This window comes from Bos taurus, chromosome 5 (assembly GCF_002263795.3).
Source record: "Bos taurus isolate L1 Dominette 01449 registration number 42190680 breed Hereford chromosome 5, ARS-UCD2.0, whole genome shotgun sequence".
In the NCBI taxonomy this organism is placed as follows: domain Eukaryota; kingdom Metazoa; phylum Chordata; class Mammalia; order Artiodactyla; family Bovidae; genus Bos; species Bos taurus.
The window spans coordinates 64,570,269-64,588,600 of NC_037332.1; the positions used below are offsets into that span (position 1 = coordinate 64,570,269).

An 18,332-nucleotide genomic window follows, 5' to 3' on the forward strand; every position below is an offset into this window, starting at 1 on the left:
GTATGAAAGTGCTTTTTCTCCCATTGTCTGGCCATTAAGGATATCATTAAAGTCTTAACTTTTTTGTCAGATAGTTAAGAAATGGTATCTCAGTATAATTTTAATTTGTATTTCTCTTACTATAAGTGAAATTGAGCATTATTAATATATATAAAAGGCCATGTGTGTATCTTTTTCCAGGAACTCCCTGCTCATATCTTTTACTATCTGCTGCTGCTGCTGCTGCTAAGTCGCTTTAGTCGTGTCTGACTCTGTGCGACCCCAAGACGGCAGCCCACCAGGCTCCCCCATCCCTGGGATTCTCCAGGCAAGAACACTGGAGTGGGTTGCCATTTCCTTCTCCAATGCATGAAAGTGAAAAGTGAAAGGGAAGTTGTTCAATCGTGTCTGACCCTCAGCGACCCCAGGGACTCCAGCCTTCCTGGCTCCTCCATCCATGGGATTTTCCAGGCAAGAGTACTGGAGTGGGGTGCCATTGCCTTCTCTGCTTTTACTATCTAGTAGGTTTTTAATGCATACTCTAAAAATCATCTAATTCTAGTTATAATATCGGAGTTTACAAAAGACTTTCACAAGTTATCTTTTTGATCCTGAAAGATTTTGAAAACCTCAGATGGAATAAGGACAGAACTGTTGAATTAGAACAGTTTCAAGGTAGTCTCATTAATCTGGAAAATACAGAGTACCTGCAACTATATGCATACTATCTTGTCTGATGCTGTTAGAAACCTTGAGCAGAATATTTCATGTAGAAGATTATTAACACCGGCTGAGAGCAACTTGTCAGATGTTCATAATCATTTAATAAATATTCTCAGAAGTCCAACGTTGTCAAGTAAAGCCTAACTTGCTTCCTGCTTACAGCTGCACCTAAAAAGAGTCCTGAGGTGGAAATAGGGCCTGGCAGAATAGCAGCTACACCTCAAAAACATCACAGTTCAATGGGTTTGTTCACGTGGCTACTTTCATGGTTTGCTTTTGCATTTTTGCTTTTATTTCTCTTCTTATTCAGAAAGTGACTTGAACTCTCCCCAGTATCTCCAATGATTGCTAAGTCCAGACATTTTTCTTAAGAGGTTCCCTGCCAGGAATCTTTCATTTAGCAAACCATACCACTAAAGGCAAGAGGGGTTGATTTATTGGAATTACTGCTTGGCAAAGGCTGAAGAGTCAACTCTGCCACACTCTGACCCAGGGAAAGATTTTTGGAAAATAAGGATCATTTTCTTCAGTTGGAATAAAACCACTCTGCAAGGAATCAAATTGGCCTTCTGTCAGTGTGATCTTCATAACTCAGGAGAAAGAGGCATGTGCTCTGTCCACAAATGGAGTTGGCCAAGCAAACTGGGGAAGGGTGGGAAGTGGAAAGAACCTCACTAGCTTCCCTATTGAACTGAAAATCCCCTCAAGGAAGTAAAGTGAGAGAGGGAGCACTCATCTCTAGTCCCTAAGCTGCTCTTACTCATGGGCAGAAAGAAAGAATATCTTGTCTCCATTAGAACAGTCCTCTAAGATCCTGCCTGAAATGCACACGTGGCTGAATTAGAGGAGAATGAATGACTCAGAATTTCTTGAAGGATGCAAACACTTACCCTCCAGGGCATTCTCTTGACTAAAGCTGAAGTCAGAAAAGACAAACCATAGTTACCACGTGAAGGTAAGCGCTGACCACAGTGGGTAAAGTGCTTGATGCCTCAGAATTCCTACAGAACAGATTTGAAGGTGACAAGGGTAGCTGCCAGGGCTTGTAACACACACAGAGAGAAGACACAGGGTGCTATAGGAGATTAAGAGGTGGATGCAGGAGAATTCATAAATTTTTAAATCAACTTGATTAAGGTGTAATTTATAAACAAGAAAATATACACATTTTAAATGTACACTTTGAAGAGTTTTGACAGCCTGCACCACTACTACCAAGATATAAGACATTTCTATCATCTGCAAAGTGTCCCTTTTTGCCCCTTCCCATTCCTGGGCTCACGTAATCACTGATGTGCATTCTGTTGCTTGAGATGAAACTGAACTTTCCTGTGAGATTCATGTAAGTGGAATCATGCAGTATTTGCTCTTTGTGTCATGCTTCCTTCACTCAGCATAATAGTTTGGGATTCATTCATGCTGCTGCTTATACCAGCTGTTCTTTTTTTTCATCCTTTGGGTGTTCCACTCTCTCCTTCCCATACTGCGTCCCTAAGTCTGTTCTCTGTGTTTGTGTCTCCTTGTCTGCCCAAGAAATAGGTTCATCAGTAGCATCTTTCTAGATTCCATATGCATGCATTAATATGCAAAATTTATCTTTCTCTTTCTGACTTGACATCACTCTGTATAATAGGCTCTGGGTTTATCTACCTCATTAGGACTGACTTTCTGTTTTATAGCTTAGTAAATATTTCACTGGATATATATACCACAATTTCTGTATCCATTCATCTGTCAGTGGACATCTAGATTGTTTCATATCCTGGCTATTGTAAAAAGTGCTAGAATGAACATTGGAGCACATGTGTCTCTTTCAGTTATGGTTTTCTCAGGGTGTATGCCCAGCAGTGGTATTGTTGGGTTATATGGTAGTTCTATTCCTAATAATGAGTGATGTTGAGTATCTTTTCATGTGTTTGTGGCCATCTGTATGCTAAATTACTTTCTATTTACTTTCTTTCCCCATAAATCTTCAACTGGTGATATTGTAGAGAAGGAATTTGGGGGTAGGTAACTTCTAGTTTTGGCTATAAATATTTGTCAATAAACTGAAATTCACGTAGTATTCCAAGACAACTCTTGAACAATTAATTTGTTTCGACTTCCTTCGTCACTGTGTAAACAGTGACCTAATCACACTCTGTAAATGGTTATTGCCAAAGTGCTAAAATAATATATCTGTGGGTCAGCTGGACAGACCATGGCCTTGATGAACAGTTGCTTTGTTCCCTTTACTGTAGTAGCAGCTAGGAATATGATGTGAAGAGACTCACTAGTTCCTGGTCACAGAAGCTGGGAGATAATAGTGACTTTTTCCTTGGAGGAGCTGTTTTTCTGTTGGTGTTGCCAGGAAGTAAGCCCTTTCTTTCCAAAACGATGAAGATTCCTGAGGTAGATAATGGATCAATGTATAGATGGTTAATGGCTGAATGAAAGGATAACCAGCCAGCCAGAGAGGCTTTTATCTATCCATCCATAAGATAACTAGATGAAGGAGATATGGAAAGAGTCTGCATTGAATGGGAAGGAGTAAAAGTCAAGAGATAACCATTGATGTTAGCAGATAATAAAAGGAGAAATAGAAGCACATAGAAGAAGCTATTTACAGCAGGAGGCCACACGCCCCTGTCAATATATATGACCACAGGGACTATGAAAGGGTGAAGTTGTTGCGAGCTAGTTTAGCAGCTGGCCTTGCTGTACAGTCTCAGATGGCAGGGTGATGGGCAAGGTCCCAAGGCAAGAGAGACAAGTACCATTGCTGATCCTCTCCCCTCTGGACGCCATTCTCCTCATTGTATCCAGTTGTCTCCTGGGCAAATGGAATGGAATCTTCATTATACCCAGTATACATTTCCTATTTATTGAGATATAATTTGTATAATATAAAACAGGCCCTTTAAATGTGTACAATTCAGATTTTTAGTACAGAGATCTGTGTAAACATCACCACTACCTAAATCCAGCACATTTTTAGCACCCCAAGAAGAAACCCCATATCTGTTATCAGTCACTCCCCATTCCTTCCTTCCCCAAGCCCTCAGTGACCGCTATCAACTTTTATGTTTTTAAGATTTTGTAATTCAATAATTTTAGGATTACGTGAGTCTGAGAGAACTCTGGGAGTTGGTGATGGACAGGGAGGCCTGGCGTGCTGCGATTCATGGGGCCGGACACAACTGAGCGACTGAACTGAACTGAACTGAACTGAGGATTATATCAAAATTGAGAGAAATGTACAGATTTTCCATATGCTTCCTGACCCCATATGTGCGTAGCTCCGCTATTATCAGTATTGCTTACCAGAATGATCCTTTTGTTGTTATTGTTAAACAACGGAAGAGCCTATACTGATAGACGATCATCATCCGGAGTCCATAGTTTACTTTTCAGTTTACTCTTGGTATTGTGTATTCTGTGGATTTGGACAAGTGTATAATAAACATATGGGCTTCCCACATGGTGCTAGTGGTAAAGAACCTGCCTGCCAGCGCAGCAGATGTAAGAGACGTGAGTTTGATCCCTGGGTCGGGAAGATCCCCTGGAGGAAGGCATGGCAACCCACTCGAGTGTTCTTGCCTGGAGAATCCCGTGGACAGAGGAGCCTGGTAGGCTATGGTCCATAGGGTCGCAAAGTGTCAGACACGACTGAAGCAACTTAGCACGCACATACATAATAACGTGTATCTATCATTATAACATCGTGCAGAGTATTTTCACTGCCCTAAAAGTCCTCTGTGTTCTGCGTGTTTATCTTCTCCTCCTACAACCTCTGTCACCCCCCTCCCCAAGCTATTCTCTGTCTCTATGGATTTGCCTATTCTGGGGTTTTCATATAAATTGAGTCAAACACGTGGCCTTTTGTATCTGGCTTCTTTCACCTAGAATAAATAATATGTATTTTTTTCTTTCTTTTTTAATTAATAAATTTTATATCTTAGAGCAATTTTAGTGTACAGAAAAACTGAGCAAAGGTTCACGTGCCTCCTTTCCCCACCCCTTACACAGAGCTCCCTATTGCTTTTTCTTCACCATCTCAATCTTTTTTTAGATGTACAATTCAATAGTCGGCTATATTGCCATTGTTGTGCCAGAACACTGGTTTACTTTAAAAAGAGAGGTTGAAGAGTAGTCTTCAAGTCTACTTGACACCCTCTCTGGAACTGAAAGCTCAAGACCTTGATTAAGACTCTTCTCATGGTCTTACAGCTCCACTGAGGCTCTCTTCCCTTGCCAGGCTTCACAAAAGGCCTGAGATGAGCTCTTGGGAGCAGTGGTGACTCTCCAAGAATGAGCACGCGCCTCCCTGACCTTGTAGCATTGATTTGTTCTCCTCCACTTTAGTAAATATTTTAAGGCATTGAATTGGATTTTAAACATCAGAGACTTATTTTTATCCTGAATAAAACTTAACTGAATTAATATTGAAAGCACTAAATGATTCAACTCTAAAAACTTGTTGAGGAAGCCTTCCTAAAACTATTTTAATTGTCTCCTCTGGGCACAAAGGCCACTTGCCTTAAGAGATTTGCAATGCTGATAATATTCTTAAATAGTGGAGATTTTTTGCAAACATCAAGGGTAATTTAGGTATTATGGAGGTGATGATACTACTTTTCTATGAGTATCTTTGTGAGCATAAATTAGAGAGACAGGATAAGGACATAATAAGATGCTCTCTGCATTTTTAGTTTATCTATATCTAGTAGAAAAAATATTGAATCGAAAATACTTGCTACCATTTGTTGGGTGGTTAGTATGTCTCTGGTACTATGCTAAGCACTTTTATATGTGTTTTTGTTTTTAAAACTCACAACAGTCTTATGAGTTAGCTACTACTATTTTCATTTTTTAATTGAGACATACACTATAAGTTTAAGGTATACAAAATATTGATACATGTATATTGCACTGTGATTGCCATTGTAGCATTAGCTTAACACCTCGATCACATCACATAATTATCATTTCTTCTTGTGGTGGGAGCAACTGAAGTTCTAGTCTCTTAGTAAGTTAAATATTTATAATACAGTTTGGGCGTCTGTAATCACTGTACTGTATTTTAGCTCTGCAGGATGTATTTATTTACTAGTTGCAAGTATGTACCTTTAAACAACATCTCTTTGGGAAGGCAATGAAGCTAAGAAACATTAAATCACTCACTCAGGTCCCCCATTTTGCAGGTGAATTTAACTCCAGAGTCAAAGTGTTCAAGTACTCTGCTGACCTGGAGGTTGGATCAAGTAATTTCTCATCCTGATTGACTTCATGGAATTGGGCTTCGTTTTCCTCATCTGTATAATGAGGACATTGGACCATATGCATGATTCCTAACCTGTGGCTGCCTTTAAAACAAGCTGCTATAGAGAATGTGGGTGACTGACAGCCTTCAGCTACTGCCCCTGTGAATCCGAGGCCACATTTATACTAGGCTGCACCCAGCCAGTGACTGAGCATGGGAGGGTCCTGGTGTTGGCCCAGTGAGGGGCTTCCTCTCATGGGCAGGTTTGGCTCAGGGCCTCTCCTTCATCTGACCAAGACTACACTTTAGTCTGAGACTCTTCCTGTCCAATCCTTCCTTCTCGATCTCCCTTTCAAGACTTGCACCATGATGTGAAGGCACTCCCTGCCTACTCCTGCCTATATTCCATTTAACCTTCATGGAAATTACTCTCAATACATCTTTTGCACATGTAATCCTGTCTTTGTCATCTGCTACTCAGGGGACCAGAACTGACAACTTCCATCTTGAGTGGGAGGGTCAGGAAAATATTTCAAAGGGTCTGGAAATTCCAAGTTCAGTAAGAGATGTCTTTAGACTATAAATCCTAGGTTTCACATGTATATGAACTACTACTTTCCAAATGAATGTAGATGGTGAATATAGTGTGGAATCATTTAAGAGTGTTACTGAATTTACAGATACTTTTGTTCATGTGTATGTTTTCAACCAGTAAAATTTGAAAACATGATTGATAGAAACGGTCTTTATGCTTAAAATATTGTGAGCCCCTGGGCTGGATGCCCACACAGAGCTGTCAGGTCTGACGTCCTTTGATCCACGGGGCGGTACCACATAGTGGTTAAGGAGCAGTGCTGAGAGCATGGCCTTTGTCATCAGGTGACCTGGATTTGAGTCCTTAATTTCCTTCTCATTAGTTACACAATATCAGGCAAGATGCACAATCTCTCCAGGTCTTTGTTTGCTCATCTAAAATGGAGATACTAATAGTGACGTCCGGATGGTATGGTTGTGAGGGTTATGTAAGAAACATGACTGGTAAAGTACTTTGCTTCTTAAAAGTTCATTGGAATTATTATCATTACTTGGCCTTAGTTTCATTTTGTGTATTCATCTTCATTCTACCCAATATAACCTAAAAGATATTTTATAGTGTATTTCATAATTTTTAACTCTTACTTTGTGAGAAAGGGAGACAGTAATTTCTTATCTTCCTAAACCAGCTTCCCTAGTGGCTCTGTGGTAAAGAATACGCCTGCAATGCAGGAGACTTGCAGGAGACATGGGTTCAGTCCCTGGGTCAGAAAGATCCCCTGGAGTCGGCAATGGCAACCCACTCCAGTATTCTTGCCTGGGGAATGTCATGGACAGAGGAGCCTGGTGGGCTACAGTCCACGGGGTTGCAAAGGAATCAGACATGACTGAGCAACTACACAAGAACAACAAAAATCTTCCTAAATTATTGGGTACATCGTTTCAAAGAAATTGCATCCCATGTTTAATACACCTCTATTCATTTGAGCTGAGACCTTTGTAACCAACCGAGCTTTCATTTAATCATCTGGAATAATCTTGCCCTTCGTGTTTTCCCTCCTGGGTAATTTCCCTTTCACAGCCAATTTGTCCTTAATGCTCAGACTAGAGCTGTCTCAGTAACATGAAGAACTGAGAACATCTACTATCACTGACACAACCCCATTTCAAATAGACGATGATTTCAGGCAGAGATAGGGGTGTGAGATTTGGAAATAGGGCAGTTTTTTTGAGTAATGATTACTTATTTGAGTGCTGATTTTGTAGTTGACAGCAAAAAGTCTTCGGGGGTGACTCATTAGTGGGACAGGTGCAAGAACAGCTGCTCTGATTAATGTATTGGGGATCCTCATTCTTGATTTCTGTTAGGGATGAGAGCAAAGCTTTGCTATCTACCTGATTACACAAAAAAGATTGGATTGAGGAGGGGTAACCAAGAGGAATGTTTTTAGTTGAAGGTAATAAAATACATGACTTCAGTGTTATACAAACCGGAGTTTGTTTTTCTTATATAGAATGAAGTCAGGAAACAGATGGTTGCTGGTGTTGGTTTCTCAGTTCAACCACGTCTAGGATTATCTCCCTGAGATCCTTTTGGCCTTTTCTTCATTGTCCCAACATGGTTACAGGAATTCCAATCATCATGCGCACAGTCAGGGCAAGTGGAAGGAGGAAGAAGTAAGGAGTTCCCATGGATCCCCAGCAGACCATCGGTATGAGCAAACCCTGTGTGTCTCATTGGCTAGAACTGTGCATGCGGTTCTCAGTTAGCTGCAAAGGAAGCTAGGAAATGAGAATTTAGCTGGGCCCCTTGCCATCCTGGATATAACCAGGATTCTATTAAAGGGTCAGGGAAAGTAGAGGAAGTACATTGGGAAGGATACCAACACAATCTGATCTCAGAGGCAAGCCTAGGAATGTTACTGATGTTCATGTCTTGGATTCTCTTACTTTTTTCTCTGTAGAGAGAATGAGAGGAGTATTATTAAATGTTGAAGTACATCTACTGGAGATCAAAATACATCACAACAAACTTCAAAGAGGTGTCCACAATGTTCTCTCCCTGTAAGCTTACACTATACTGAGAAGTATATCTCAGTAAAGCTTAGAAGTCATCTTCTTAGTCATGAAGAATTCTTTTTTTTCTCTCTAACAAGGTCATGGTAATATGATTTACTTGAAATTACAGAATGTAGCAGAGATTCTTACGAAATTGCCTTTATTTCTCTGAAACACCATGCTATATTTAGGGTAAAGTATGTCCTGGAATCTGTTTGAGAGTTCAGTTGTAATTTGCTCAAATTAGTTATCCCCAGGTTCACAATTTAATTTTAAGTTTTAAGAAAGATACAAACGACATCAGGAGCTTAAGCAGAATATAAATAGATCTTAGAATCCTGAGGTGTGCAATATAAAATAGGCCATGCCTCAGGAGTTTCTCATGAAGATGCCTGCAACATGAACTTTTGATTCTACAACAACTATCCATCTTCAGAACTAGGTAAAATTGTGAAAGTGGACAAGTATCTATCTGAGTCTTTTCTCATTTGTATGGTATGTAACTATCTTTGTCAGAAATGACAATCTAGGTACGTAGTTTTCATTTCATTTTTATTTTAAACCTACTTTAAAATTAATTATATGTTTGTCATGGGTAAATAAGTGTAGCTATTTGACTTGTATCATATTTCTGTTACTTATATAATTCTCCTCTTCCCCGATATCTTGCTCTAATATCTTTAAATCATGTAGCCCTCATATTTTCCCTTTTAAAAATTTAGTGATATCTTCCAATTATGTTTTTATGGAGAACTTAAAAACCATAGAAAAGTAGAAAAGAAAACCTCACATTATTTATGACACATTTATACGCATTTGTTTGTTTCACCCTTGATGAGCTCTTATATGATGTCCAAGATGGGATACATACACACATATATCTTGTATATATACATATATCCATCATATGTATATATATGTATACACACACACACACACACACACACACACAGATATGCATGGCTGGTGTGTGCCTAGAAAAAACTAGAACCTCCCTAAATCTGGATGAATAAAATCATATTCTGACTTCAACTGATGCATATGATGAGAGCAGTCAATTTTCAGGCCAGTTTGATCATGGGAATGAGGTTAAAGAAGGCATACAAGGATAGGCAGCTAGAAGTATTTGGTCATTTATCACATTATGAGTAGTCCTGTGCTGTGCTGTGCTTAGTCACTCAGTGTGTTTGACTCTTTGAGACCCCATGGCCTATAGGCTGTCAGGCTCCTCTGTCCATGGGGATTCTCCAGGCAAGAATACTGGAATGGGTTGCCATGCCCTTCTCCAGGGGATCTTCCCAACCCAGGGATTGAACCCAGATCTCCCACATTGCAGGCAGATTCTTTGCTGAACCATCAGGGAAGCCTAAGAGTAGGCCTGGTACCTCATTAATTTGAAAGTATATGTAAATATATATTATAACCAGAGAATTTAAGTGACATAACACAGAGAGAACCAGAACTAGAATTTTGGCTTTCTAGTTCACTGGTTTCACTTCTTAATAAAATTAATAAAGAATATATACAAAAAAGCTTATAGCTAATATCATACTAGTGGTGAGAAACTCAAAGCTTTACCATTAAAATCAGGTTCAAGGCACGGATGTTCCCTCTCACCATTCCTTTTCAACATTGTACTGAAAGTTTTAGCTAATGCAATAAGAAAAGGAAACAAAATGTATAAAGATTGTGAAGGAAGAAATAAAACTCTCTTTGTTCACAGATGACATGATCATCTATGTAGAAAATTCAAAAGAATCAACAACAACAACAAAAAACCACTCCTGGAATTAATAAGTGATTATAGCAAGGTTGCAAGATATAAGGTTAGTATACAAAAATCAGTTTCTTTCCTATATACCGTCGGTGAACAAGCAGAATTTGACATTAGAAACATAATAACATTTATATTAGCATCTTTAAAAGTAAAATACTTAGGCATAAATCTAAGAAAATATGTACAAGAACCATATAAGGAAAGCTATAAGATGAAAAAAAACAAAGATTTCATGTTCATGGATAGCAAGACTCAATACTGTCAATATGTCAGTTTTTCCCAATTTGACATATAGACTCAATGCAATCCCAATCCCAGAAAGTGTTTTGTGGATATTGACAAACTAATTCTAAAGTTCATTTGGAGAGACAAAAATGTTTCATGCAAAAGAGAAAATACTATCTTAACATTAAAGACTAAATTTGTTGTGATCCGGTGTTCAGTCTTTGGCTTTGGGTTGTTTGACCAGAGAAACCTTAGTTAAAGTCAGTGAATGGAGGGTTGGGAAGTTCTTTTATTTAACATGATCGTTTCCCTCCAGGACTCTGCTGCCACTGGTTTTTAAATGTTCCCTGGGTTTTGTTTACTTTTTATTTCTCAGTCTGCTTTTCTGCAGTGGAGGCAAATATTTTCCTCCCTAATGATTGTGTTCATCTCACATGAAATTTATTCTCAGTAGGCAGCTAACAAAACCCATTCAGCAGTTCTTTGTTATTATTCATTTATTTATTTTGGATGATTTTGTTGATGTTATTTTAAAAATCCCTTGGCACTTGCTACCCCATAATGTGTTCTGTTTAAATTTAGATATTTAAAATATCTATTATTAAGAAGTGCTCATAAATAGAGGATTTACATGTCTCTCTTAAATATCAATTGTTATATATATTCTGATTATTAGATTATGTTACTGTTCAGCTCTCTCAGTAGGGAATTAAAAACTAAAATATGTATGGGATGAAGAGGTCTGTTTTGCTGTGTGGAGTGATTAGAAAGTCCAGTGGTTTGGATGTCTATGGCGGGAACGTGTGAAGCAGAGCTGATGTTCAACCAGGGCACACTGGTGCCCGTTTTAAAGTACTGAAATATTAATACCTCCACCCCGGTTGTAATCAACAGGTTCCACCCCATGATCCCTATTGCCTGGCACCTTGTTTCCCCTGGACTTTCCCACATCCTGGTGGCTAAAGGGTGAAGCCTGGCACACATGGGGTTCCTGTTTAGCAGTACATGTGTGGTATTTGCTGTTCAATATTATGAACATCATTAACCCTTGTGAAAAGGATTATTATTTGGTTGATATTCCTAAAAGAATCCTGGAGAATTGCATGTAATAAATAATAGGGGTTAACATCTGTTGAGAACTGTTCTATAGGCTTTATACACATTAACTCATTCAAGACCCTCAACAACCCTATGTTGTGGCTCTTATTATCTCCCCATTTGGCAGATGAGTAACTGAGGCCTGGGTCACACGATGAATATGTGGTAGAGCTTGTTGTTTGAATTCAGACTCACCCCAGAACCAGTGCTCTTAAGTTTCCTCTTGGGTCTGACCTTCCGTGATTCTCCAAGTAATACACAAATGTTGGGCTTTTACCATGTGGAGCACTGTGTAATACACTGTGGGCAAAATAAAGAAAAATAAGACATAAGCAAGTCTTTTGCAGAGTTTATCATCTAGTGAATTTGGTCAAGATTCTCTTCTCCTGTCTGGACAGCACAAGTCCCACACAAATTCCTTTCTATGTCAGAGAAACTATTTAATGAACAAACGCCAGAGGAAATATTTGTTACATAAGACTCTTGTTTAACAGTGTTTATTGCAGATTTAGAAAGGTGATATTTTCATTCACTGCTTTCTAGGAGATGAGAAATATTTTTTATAATATAGAAATTTTTGCTTTTTACACTGAGATGGAAGTTATGGTAATTTTTTCATCAGTATGAATTCAGAATCATTCTAATCCATATGGATCTGAATATAAAACATTTTCACCTGTATAGTCATTGCAACACTCAGAATTTCAGGTTGAGGTACATGTCTCTGTTTTCATAAATGAGTCATATGGCATTTATATAACAAAATAAAGCATATTTAAGGTAAATATTATTGAATCCTCTAATAAATTTTCCATTGTGTCAATGCATAGGATTTAATGACAAGACAATGTCCTGCCAAAGCCAATTCCATTTTATGCTAAATTTAGTTAAATTGCCTGCAAAGTAGTTAGTGAAATATGTAATAAAAGGCATTTGTACTATTACAGGTGACAGCTTTTCTGTTATAAATTGAAGAGAGTTCATGACACTTGAGAAATGGAGACCAGTATGTCAGAATTTAAATAATCTCCTCTCTTCCTTAAGGTAAGAATTCACTGTGCATGTTTAATTTTACAGTTTGTTTCCACCGGTTGGCCCTGATATACTTAGGAAAAGCTCATGTAGCCTCTTCTTATTACACCTTACTGCCCTTCAGTACAACTAACCTATATTTCCTTAAGGAAAAAAAGTATAAATAAAATAATATTTTAAATAGAAGACTTAGAAGGCAAAACAATCAGATAGTTTATATACATTCAACAACATTTGGAAGTGGTATATTATGAGCTCTGGAATCTGGTTTTAAAGCTTGGATCCATACCTTGTTGCTGCTGCTGCTGCTGCTAAGTCGCTTCAGTTGTGTCCAACTCTGTGTGAACCCATAGGTGGCAGCCCACCAGGCTCCCCCGTCCCTGGGATTCTCCAGGCAAGAACACTGGAGTGGGTTGCCATTTCCTTCTCCAATGCATGAAAGTGAAAGGTGAAAGTGAAGTCACTCAGTCGTGTCCGACTCTTCATGACCCCATGGACTGCAGCCTACCAGGCTCCTCTGTCCATGGGATTTTCCAGGCAAGAGTACTGGAGTAGGGTGCCATTGCCCTCTCCGATCCATACCTTACTAACAGTTAATTAGCCACTTGGTGGCTTAGTTTTCCTGTCAAATGATGATCACAATAGTATCTATTTCACTAGTCTTAATATTAAGACTGTATATATTATAGCACTTTATATATAAATGCTTTTATATATATATACATATAAAGAATGAACAATTCATAGTATATAAGAAACTTTATTCACTGTAACAAATCTGTCAAGTTTTGTAAAAATGTGTTATAAACATTCATTTAAAGCTCTAAAACATGAACTTGATGTATCTACTTCTTTGCCATTTTAGGTTATTGGGTTTTAAAACGAGTTTGAGTCTTTTGCAACCTTTCCATTTATTTTGGAATTTTGAAAAACAAAAGTTGTCATTTCATTTTAGCCACTTTTTTTTTTCAGGTGTAGCAAATTATAGCAGAGATCCAAGGAAGCCTTTATTGTAATGGAAATGGAATTGTTATGTAGCTATAATGCTCCATCTTTGAAATCAGTTATTTTAAAACATTCAACTTGTTAAATCTTTAATAATGGATCACACTCTAAGTCAAATTGATGGCAGTCACATGAAAGCTGAATTACTTTTCAGTTGCAATAGTCTTAAAGAATGAGTATTTATAGTTACTAAACTACAAACTTAGAGTGATTAAAAATGTTAATCACCCAGAAATGTTAATCACCAAGAGGTGACCTCTTCCAGGGTCAAATGCAATACAATCATGTTCAGAGCAGTTAGTAATACGTCAAATTGTTCAAGTTCAGAGCGTGCTGAGAAGTGAAGGAGAAGCAGTTTTCCTCAATCTATCATCTGAAAAAGGCATTTTCCTGGAAAGGTTTAGAACATAGCTTTCATCAAGGTTGTGACAGTTCATATTTTACTCCTGAAGACATGTTGAATGAATAAAACATAAGAAAATCTGAACGACAGGCTTGTCTTTAGGAAATTTTGCCTGCAACAACACAAATCCTGGACCTCATCTTTCACATGTCATTTCCTTGGTGAAGTCATCTGTAAACACTGCAAAGACAGGCCCCTCTTGCTCCTTGCAAGGTGTCTACTACCCTGTGCTTCATCAGGGTATCCTACTTCTCTATTGGTCTTCCTTCTTCTCAAGAATGTGAGGCAGGGGGACCACCCCCTCCTTCAGACCAGGAGACAGGGAGGCTGTTTAAAGACCACAGCCTTACCTGGCAGCACATGGCCTGGGCATAGGGGAAGGCTCTTAGCAAACCTGATGATGAAGGAATGAGATATATTTGTCCATTAGTTCCTCAACCAAGAGGCCCAGGGTTCTCAACCTTAATTCGATGGAGAAAACCAAATGTCTCAAGGCTTTGGAGTGGTATGATGTGGACAGAAGTTCAAGTGGCCTTAAGAGAGGTGAATTAATTACATGCTACTTTTTAGTTCCTTCTAATTAGAAAAGAGCTGCCAAGAAGAATTAAGTGCAATTTGTAACACATTTTGATTGTCCTTCCTCCTGACCATCCCTGGGAGGAAATGTGGAGATAAAGAGAGGACAAATACCTGGGCCTGGATGGCGGAAGACAACTCGCCAATGGCCTTGGGTCCCAGCAGAGGTGCACAGCGGGATCCAGGGGGCAGCTCCAGGCTCAGGCCCCAGGGCTTGGACAGGAGCAGGCACCAAGGGTGGCACAGGCTGACAAGAGCCGGGAGTGCTGAGGAGCTGGGGCCACTGAGGGTGGGGAACTGAGGGTGGGCTGGGGGTGGGCTCAGGGAGGCTGCCAAGACAAGGAAGGCACTGGGCGCACTGAGGAAGGCAGGTCTGCCTCTTATCCCACCCCAACTAGATGCGCTCTCACAACCTGGAGCAGAGGGCGGGTTCCCAAATCGCCTTAGGCTTGGGGTCAGCAGGTTCTGCCTCTGGGGTCAGGGAAGTGTGAGATTAAAGGGACCTGGGCAGGGGAGAGGCTGGTGGAGAAGGCTGGTGGTGGAGAGGGTGCAGCGTCCAAGACAGAGCCCCACAGAGCTTCCCCAGTGATGGCACTGTCCATGTCCCAGCTGATCCCCGCTTAAAGAGGGCAGGGCGCTAACAATGGTTACCCGCCACTTTACAGACGGGGCAAACAAAGGGTCACAGAGAGGGTCTTGACTAAGGGTCACCTGCCGGTAGCTGGCTGACGCAGCGGGAATAAAATGCCAGATTCCAATCTCTCACTCCCCAGCTCTCCCTTACCCAGCGCCTTCTTGCCGTTCTCCCAGTCTGGCCCCACCGGCTGCAAAGTGACATTACATTCTAGAGCCTTGCCCACCGCCACCTGCCGCCGCCTCCCCGCGCCCCAGAAGAACAGGAGTGCGAGAAGAGAAGAGAGAAGAGGAAAGAGATGAGAAGGTGGCAGGTGCAAAAACGTGACACCTGGATCAGGCCGGCAGGCGCCACGGGCAGCGGCGGTGGCGAGGTCAGGAGCCAGCCGAAAGCTTCCTAAAGAAACGCCCCTTTTGCCTTGGCCAGATTGTTCTGCCCTCTCTTTTTTTGTTTTCCATGAGAGTTGGCAAAACCCCAAACGCTGTTAAATAGCCTTGACAGCACCGCCCCGCAGTTCGTTGGGAGCTAGCGTTTTTCCAAGGCCGAGATACCCTGGTGATCAGGACTGTCAGTCCCGCGCTGGGAAGCCGGGAGTGCACCCGCCGTGTCGTCGTGACTTTGCACCTGATACTCGGAAAGGCTCAGGTGCGCCTGATCCCGAGGGGGCGTGAGGCGGCCTCGCCTTTTCTCTTGTCCCCATCCGCAAGGGTGCTGCTGGCCTCTCGGATCTCTTTCTCCCTGTTCCCCATTGTTCCAAACCCTAATTCTAAATGAAGAGTTCTCACAACAGATGGCTGGGCTTCCACAGAGGACGAGCAAGGGGCTCGGACATTCAATCATTCAACAAAGAATGTTTGAGTTCGTGCCCCGATCGAGGGGCAGGGCAGTCATAGTGGAATAGAACACTGGTCACAGCTTCGTGGGGAGACAGGCGCACGAATCAAGGTGATAGGATGGTGTTGCCAGGACAGATATGATCTGCTGGGGTCAGAACTCGGTACTTAGCCGTCAAGGACTTTATTAATAAAAGTCTTCAAGACAGAGCTGTGACTCTCCCCGGGGTTTTGGCCTCAAGGGAAACCTTTCCTGAGACTGTCGCCTGGGCTGGGACTCGCACCCGAGAGCCATACCCACCCCTATGTCCCCAGGCTTGCTTTCCAGTGGAACTTCCCTAGAAAGGGAGCTGGAGGTTCCAGGTCCCCGAAGCCGTGGCGCGCTCGGAACTCCCGATCCCGCCTTTGCCCGCGTCACCTCTGCCGCACCCACCCCGAGGGGCACCCCTCTTCGGCGTGGACCCAGCCAGGTCCTGCCCGCCGCCCGCCGGGTGTGGGCGCAGTCACCCGGTACCTCCGCCCGGCACCTCCCACCGCCGGCTTTGCCCCTCCTCTCTCGAGGTTGCGCGCCCTCCCGGCAGGTTCAATCCCCGCGGGTACCCGGAGCACCGCGGCCCGTGTGCGTCCTCGCTCCCCACGCCCTAGCAGCCCAGACCCGGCCCCGGGCACCTGCGCGCCGCCGGCTCCTCTCCGAGCGGCCGCGGCCGGCGGACTGGGCATGCTCAGCTGTGGGGCGGCCGGGCGCCGCGGGAGCCGAGCGCATGCCTTCGCGGGGCCGGACGCCCGCCGTCCAGGGGCGCGGCACGCAGGCGGCCGCTGTCGCCGACGCCCGGGCCAGCCTGCGCAGGACGCGGGCCAGGATGGCCTCTCTCACGGCATACGGTAACGGCGGCGATCGCGGCATTGGGCGGCCGGGACGCGGGAGCCGTCCGATCACCCCGGGAAACTTCGGGGTTCGGCTCCCGAGAGGGTCTGGGAGGGAAGGAGCGGGCGGTAGTGCGCGCTGGCTTGGGGCTGGAGGGGTGTTAGTTGGAGGCTGCCTGGAACCTGGTAAGGGGGCGTTTGTGGAGTCCGGGAAGTAAAAACGCCTAAATTTTAGGTGTTTGCGGGCTTTGGGACTCCAGAAAAATTCCTTCCTCTTCTTACCACCGAGAGGAAGGGATACGGGTGTTGAGTCTTTTTCTAACGGTGTGAAGCTAGGAGTTCGTTCCGCGTTCAGTCCTTGCTCATCTTGTCCCTGACTGACCTTGAACAAGTTATTTAAACTTTTCTGTGCTTGCATTTCTCCATCTGTAAATTAGAAATGAGAACATCTCTCTTGACAGATGCTATGGGGTTAAATTATATGCACCAAAATATGCTTTTAATACAGAAAAACTCAGCTTGGAAATAATAGTTACATGGAAATGGAAGATATTTTTCCCTTTCCAGTTTATTGTTAAAGAAATATATTTCTTAATTATTATTTTTAAGGCATTGTACAATTCTGAAGGAACATGAAATCAGTGTGAAGGTTTCAGACTGAGCTAGAAATCCTGGCCGCTGGGGAAACCAACAAGCCTCTTCATCAACATTTCTGCTTGCGTGGAAAAAGCAATTCTCTTTTGTCCTTTATCAGAGATGCTGCTGAAAATGGGTTATATGAGGCAGAAACTCAAGTAGACCTCTTCCCTTAACCTGGATTGCAATCAGTTGCTGTGATAACATTTAGTTTAGGCATTTTAAACATGGAAGTACTGAGCAGTGATTGGGGGGTGTTCTGAGAGGACATTTCAGAGCCAGGGCTCCTTGGGAGGGAAATTATTGCCATTTGGCATGGAGTCTTCATTCTCTAGGCCAATGATGTCCCCTGCTCATTTTCCCAAGGTTAAAGGGGTCAGTCTCCTTTTCTTGGGATTTAAACTGACAGGACTGAAACGACTTAGCAGCAGCAGCAAATGATCACTCAGGTGGCTCTGAGGGTTTGCAATTGATGCTTGGGAACCTAACAAATTGTGAGCAGATTACAAATTGCATACTAGTAGCCTTTTTTTTTTTTTTAACTCAGAGCATTTTTTGCAGAGATTTGGGTTGTTTTTGTCTCTGCTGCACATTTAGCCCATAACATTGCCATTCTTGGGTTACCATTTGGGGATAATTCAACATTATGATCAGTTTTTAGTCCAATTCATTGGTAGAAATCTATTTTTACACCTTTTCCTATCAGAGAGAGC

The 18,332-nt window shown here is 42.0% G+C and overlaps 1 protein-coding gene and 1 long non-coding RNA gene across 12 annotated transcripts in view; one reads left to right on the plus strand and one right to left on the minus strand.

Moving 5' to 3' along the window:
- Window positions 1-15,776, minus strand: part of LOC112446713 (uncharacterized) — a 33,085-nt gene extending 17,309 nt beyond the window's left edge. The window contains exons 1-2 of the long non-coding RNA XR_003034777.2: window positions 14,767-15,776; window positions 11,832-11,936 (exon numbers count right to left, since the gene is read on the minus strand). This is a non-coding gene — a long non-coding RNA (uncharacterized lncRNA). The remainder of the gene's footprint in view (window positions 1-11,831; window positions 11,937-14,766) is intronic.
- Window positions 15,777-15,850: 74 nt separating this feature from the next.
- ANO4 (anoctamin 4) overlaps window positions 15,851-18,332 on the plus strand; it is a 433,316-nt gene continuing 430,834 nt past the window's right edge. For 9 of the 11 annotated variants that reach the window (XR_009494400.1, XM_024991738.2, XM_024991739.2 and 6 more), the window contains exon 1: window positions 16,311-17,001. Coding sequence is in view for 8 of the 11 variants with exons in the window: in XM_024991738.2 (XP_024847506.1) it covers window positions 16,425-17,001 (577 nt within the window). In the remaining 3 variants the exon portion in view is untranslated. Of the gene's footprint in view, window positions 15,932-16,222; window positions 16,232-16,310; window positions 17,002-18,332 lie in introns of those variants that run through there. The other 2 variants (XM_024991748.2, XM_024991754.1) reach the window with 2 other exon arrangements.